This window comes from Larimichthys crocea, chromosome XIII, assembly GCF_000972845.2.
Source record: "Larimichthys crocea isolate SSNF chromosome XIII, L_crocea_2.0, whole genome shotgun sequence".
Lineage (NCBI taxonomy): Eukaryota > Metazoa > Chordata > Actinopteri > Sciaenidae > Larimichthys > Larimichthys crocea.
This window is the reverse complement of record NC_040023.1, coordinates 32,196,611-32,202,468: the sequence shown is the minus strand read 5'-3', so window position 1 is coordinate 32,202,468 and position 5,858 is coordinate 32,196,611. Positions and strand designations below refer to the sequence as shown.

The following is a 5,858-nucleotide window of genomic DNA, read 5'->3' as shown; positions in this document are numbered from 1 at the left end:
GTATGTAACTTTTAAAGTGATGATTATAAATGTTTACTCCTTATGTAAGCACCAAACCAACGTATGTATTTTTCTAATGCTGAGTGTTTACAGCTACTAATGTGTGTAACACTGTTACTGTGATGATAAATCTTGAAATATTTATATTTAACATTTAATCTGTGTCTATAATAACCAGATCCTGAAATGTAGATGCAATCTTCTTACGAAGGAGTATTAGGGCCAGCCCAAAAAAAAAACAGTCCAAAAAATATATAAAAATCCAGCACAAGGGAAAAAAGTCAGGCAAAAAAAAAGTCAGTCAAAAAAAAAAAAAAAAAAAAAAAAAAAAAAAATCAGGCAAAAACCCTCAGAAAACCCCCTTTTCTTTTTTGTGCTTATCTTGAACTAATCCACACAAATCACACACCCACCCACCCATTACCACAAACTATTTAATTGCTCCCTGGTTCGTTTTGCCGCCACCTTGTGTTTGTTGCAAGTCTTCAGTGTTGTTCCACTTAATTTGTTTATTGACTGACTTATGGTGATTATATATTATAACATATTTATGTTATAGTTGAATTTTAATCACTTTTAAAAAAAGTTTTGTCAGTCATAATTATAAGTTTGTGATCACCTTTATAAACTTATTATGAAAAAAAATTGTAGCAGTAGTGGATTTAGATCTAAGAAAAAAAAGATTTAAGAACAATAAAACAACGAAAACACATTAGTTAAACAAACCCAAGGAAATAGGAAAAGGTAGAACAACAATTAGATGTGCCAAATATAATAATAATAAATATATTATGCCTCAATTTAAACTTAGAGAGCGCATAAGATAGCTATTTCTATCGACCTGCAATAAACTCTGGAAATAAGCTAAATTAAACTTACCATTGCATAATCACAAAGGTGTCTGCAAAATATATTTCTAGTTAATTAGTTAGATAGATAGATAGATAGATAGATAGATAGATAGATAGATAGATAGATAGATAGATAGATAGATAGATAGATATAATGTTATAACAGAGGTCTGTTTCCATACTTATTTATAATGTATCAGAAAGAATAAAGTGAAAAAACTTGAATAATTTAAAAAAATTAAAATCAGATAATCCTCAGTCACAGCCCTTAATATTTGGATCAGTGTACTTCTGTGAGTGGTTGTCTACAGTATGTATGTGTACAGTTGTGACTGCATGAGAGGGTATCATAATGTTTGACCAGCCTGTAGCAGCTTGTACATTCTCACCAGCACAGAAATAAATCATCAATGTTAAACAAAAACACTTGTTGTTTTTCCCATTCGTTCAGCCAGCTGAAGTTTGGAGAAGATATAAGACAGACCAACTCAGCCACTGTACCTTTGTTAAGAAAGGTAACTGGACAATGAGGGTTGGTTTTGGTTTGGTGTTGTTGCTGCTCGGTCAGTGTGGTTTAGGAGCTCAGGGGGAGGGTGGAGGCCTGAGTGACGTGGGTGAAATCAGGGAGTTTCAGAAGACACATCCAAGAGATGCAGTTGAGGAATCGTCCAAGCAAACCACCCCTGACATCTGGGATGAGGTGAGGGCACTGAGAGACATGATGGTGGAGCTTAAGGCAGACCTGAAGAACATGGTGATCAGACTGAAGGCTAGTGAGAGCCAGGTGAATGAACTGAAAGCTGAGCTGATAGTCACCAAGGTGCACGTGGAGCTGCTGCAGAGAGAGAATTCTGGTACGGGCTGGTTACTTTTCATGTTCAGTGTTGATCATTTAGCTACATCTAATGAAACAGAAGATCACAGTGTGTCATTGAAACTTTCAGAAACACAAACAACTTCTTCTTTTTTTCAGTCCAAACCACAGAACTGATGTCATTGGAAACTAGATTGTCTGCTACAGAGAGCGAAGCAAGTGACCTCCAAAAACAGAATGCAGGTATTTACAGTATTTTTTTCAGTTTCTTGGTTTTCTATTTTGTGTTTGTGTAAGTGTTAATAGGTGCATACACAATAGTAGGTATTAGTTTTGTTGGGATTTACTCATCAGACAAAAGTTTGACCATATGGTGGCGCCAGAGGAAAAGTCAGGGGTTCACTTTAGTCAGTAGGATTCATCCTTTGGGGACCACGAACACACAGCTGTCAGATGAGAAATGACTTACGTGAAATGTTTCGATCAGTTGCAGCCTGCATTAAATTCAAAGCGCTAATGTTCGCCTACAAAAATCTCTCCAGTACCGCACCCACCTACCTGAACGCCCTTGTACAGGCATGTGCTACCTCACGACCGCTTTGGTTAAAAGTGTCTGCTAAATGACTAAATGTAAATGTGTTGTACATGTCAACAATTTGATATTTTGATGGATGCCATTCTCTGTAATTCCCTGGCAATGCTTTAACTCCAGACTTGCAAGCCAGACTGAGTAGCAGTGAGAGTGAACTTCTCACCAGCAAGTCCAGGATTGACCAGCTGGAGAAAGAAAATGCAGGTGATGATTGTATCTACACACACACACACACACACATGCAGGTGATGATTGTATCTACACACACACACACACACACACACACAGATATACATAATTTATTTAGTCCATATGGTGGCACCAGAGGAAAAGTCAGGGGTTTACTTTAGTCAGTAGGATTCATCCTTTGGGGACCACGAACACACAGCTGTCAGATAAGAAATGACTTACATGAAATGTTTCGATCAGTCTGATTGGACAGTGAGAGGTAAATATGGTTTCATCTTGTCAGAGACATTTTACAGCAGTTTCTAGTTGTTGTCATTTTTGGTTCAGCAAATACAGTGAGGGTCATGATGCAGCATAAAATGTGACCCCACGATCTCTGCACGGGTCGATTGCCTCTCAGACATCGCCACATGGATGAAGGCACACCACCTTCTCAAAAACTGAACTGCTGATCCTCCCAGCCAAACCTACTATACACCACGACATCGACATCAAAATTGACTTCCTATGTCTCGCCCCCAGGGTGGGGAAAAACTTAGAGGTTATGATTGATAACCAACTAACCTTCTCCAATCATGTCGCTTCAGTTGCCCGGTCTTTGCACTTTACAACATCAGAAAAATCAGACCTTACTTAACACAACATGCCACTCAACTCTTGACACAAGCTGTGGTTATCTCAAGGCCAGATTACTGTAATGCCCTCCTGACGGGCCTCCCAGCCTGCACAGTGAAACTTCTTCAGATGATCCAGAACGCAGTGGTGCGCGTGGTCTACAACCAACCCAAAAGGTCACATGTGACCCCGCTGCTCATCGAGCTCCACTGGTTACCTGTTGCAGCCAGCATTAAATTCAAATAGCTGATGCTCACCTACAAAGTTGTCTCCGGTACTGCACCCACCTACCTGAACGCCCTTGTACAGGCATGTGCTACCTCACGACCGCTTTGGATAAAAGCATCTGTTAAATGACTAAATGTAAATGTGTTGTACATGTCAACAATTTGATATTTTGATGGATGCCATTCTCTGTAATTCACTGTCAATGCTTTTACTCCAGACTTGCAAGCCAGACTGAGTAGCAGTGAGAGTGAACTTCTCACCAGCAAGTCCAGGATTGACCAGCTGGAGAAAGAAAATGCAGGTGATGATTGTATCTACACACACACACACACACACACACACACACACACACACACACACACACACAGATATACATAACTTATTTAGTCCAGGTCAAGTTTAGTGACATAAATCTACTTTTTGTGTTAACAGCGAAACCAAAGGTGGCCTTTTACACAGCTCTGACTAGGGCAGGACGTGTTGGCCCATACAACATGGACACGACACTGAAATATAGCATTGTCCACACCAACATTGGCAATGCTTACAGTCCAACTTCAGGTAATATACTGCAGGTCACATGATCATGTGTTGTCATTTGTTACTGTTTTTCATGTTCTGTTTGTCATGTAATGTTTGTTTTCTGCTCGTACTCTGTAGGGTTCTTCACAGCACCAGTCAAAGGGCTCTACTATCTCCAGTTCACCGTGTCTGAAGTATTGAGAGGTTATATGGGTGTAAAAGTGTACAAGAACAACCAAAGGATTATGTATAATCAGGAGTTTAACCATGGCGATAGCCATGGGTATTTCACTAACTCTGTTATCTTGGAGCTGATAGCAGGAGATATAATTTACCTGGCTCTTCCATCAGGCCAGTCTGCCTATGACAATGGAAATAACCACAACACCTTCAGTGGTGCCCTCCTCTTCCCACTGTAAGGATGTTGTTTTGGCTGCTTTGTCATTCATTTGTCACAAACACTGTTCTTACAATTCTTCTGATTCTTTAGAAAATATTGATATATCTCAGCACCACCAGCTGTAAGACATTTCTTTCAGAATGTGACTTCACTCTTGTGTTGTCACATGAAAACGACATTCAAATAAATCAAAGATGCATTGAAGATTTTGGATTGTGTTTGTTTGTATCATTGAGTGTAGGTTTTCACTCTTTGCATGAGATAATTCTATTCACATCTTTGATGTGGGCTGGTAAATGAAAGACAACATGTATGTAAGAGTATTTGTCTCTTTTTAAGTCCTCTCAAAGAAGAGAAAAAAGAGAGAAGCGACAAAAATAATAATAAAAAAAGAAAAAATACACAATACAATCTAAAAAAAACCATGTACATACATATTTTAATGTATTGTTATTATTATTATTATTATTGTTATTATTATTAATCATCATAATAACAACAATAACAATACTACTACCACTAACAATATTCATAATAATAATAAATAATAACAATATGAAATGGTATTGAAATGATTACTCTATTAATTGTTTGATGGAAAACAACTATTTTGATAATCAATCAAACATCGATCTTTTTCAAGCAAAAATACACTCCACAGTGTCGGCTTCTCAAGCAAATGAATAATCTTTTTGGATTTTGGATTTGGAAGTCAGACAAAACCAAAACTTGTTTTCAACTTCAGGCAATTATGACAGACATGTTCACTGTTTTCTGATAATTCATAGACCAAACAATTATTTGATTAATCAAGAAAACAATCATCTGAATAATCACTAATGAAATGTGAATATAAAATATACAATATAACCACAAGCTGTAACAATCCAATACATTTTTAAAACTCAGCTCATTACTCTGAAGTGAAATTTCATCTGAAACTTTAAGATTTATTCATTCTATTTCACATTATTTATTCTTACACTGGAGACAGTTCTCATTTATCAGGATTTGTTTTTAAGGTCTATTAGTTTGTTGTGATTATTAAGTCCTTGGGGAAGAATAATCACGTCAATCATGGGTGTCATTAGCATAACAACAAAAGGAGAGCTTGCGTTTGGGGGGTAATGTGACCTAATGAGAGCAGATGGAGAAGAGGAAGGGACCCAGTATTGAAGTTTACTATAATGCAGTGAAGAGTCTGTTGGATAAATGTGAAGAACAGTTTACCAGCTATGGATGACAAGGACTGATGAGAACACCCTCTTCAAAAATCTCAGCTAGAACTAGCAAAAACAATGATTTAAGAACAATAAAACAAATGAGAACACATTAGTTAAACAAACCCAAGGAAATAGGAAAATGTAGAGCAATAATTAGATATGCCAAATATAATAATAATAAATATATTATGCCTCAATTTAAACCTAGAGAGTGGAATAAGATAGCTATTTTTTATCAAGCTGCAATAAACTAAATGAAACTTACCATTGCATAATCACAAAGGCATCTGCAAAATATATTTCTAGTCAGATAGATAGATAGATAGATAGATAGATAGATAGATAGATACATAGATACATAGATAGATAGATAGATAGATAGATAGATAGATAGATAGATAGATAGATAGATAGATAGATAGAT

The 5,858-nt window shown here is 36.9% G+C and overlaps 1 protein-coding gene across 1 annotated transcript; it reads left to right on the top strand.

Moving 5' to 3' along the window:
• Nucleotides 1–1,314: 1,314 nt before the first annotated feature.
• LOC113747375 (centromere protein F-like) lies at nucleotides 1,315–4,417 on the top strand. The gene is made up of 6 exons (XM_027287069.1): nucleotides 1,315–1,705; nucleotides 1,825–1,908; nucleotides 2,378–2,461; nucleotides 3,507–3,590; nucleotides 3,722–3,850; nucleotides 3,950–4,417. The coding sequence occupies exons 1-6, from the start codon at nucleotides 1,378–1,380 to the stop codon at nucleotides 4,228–4,230; spliced, it is 990 nt and encodes a 329-aa protein (XP_027142870.1). The 5' UTR covers nucleotides 1,315–1,377; the 3' UTR covers nucleotides 4,231–4,417.
• Nucleotides 4,418–5,858: the final 1,441 nt, after the last annotated feature.

Excerpts from the sequence above, each read along its gene's own strand:
- LOC113747375 (XM_027287069.1), top strand. The coding sequence starts at position 1,378 with ATGAGGGTTGGTTTTGGTTTGGTGTTGTTGCTGCTCGGTCAGTGTGGT. Across the intron at positions 1,909-2,377 it reads CCTCCAAAAACAGAATGCAG|ACTTGCAAGCCAGACTGAGT; the intron begins GTATTTACAGTA and ends CTTTAACTCCAG. Across the intron at positions 2,462-3,506 it reads GCTGGAGAAAGAAAATGCAG|ACTTGCAAGCCAGACTGAGT; the intron begins GTGATGATTGTA and ends CTTTTACTCCAG.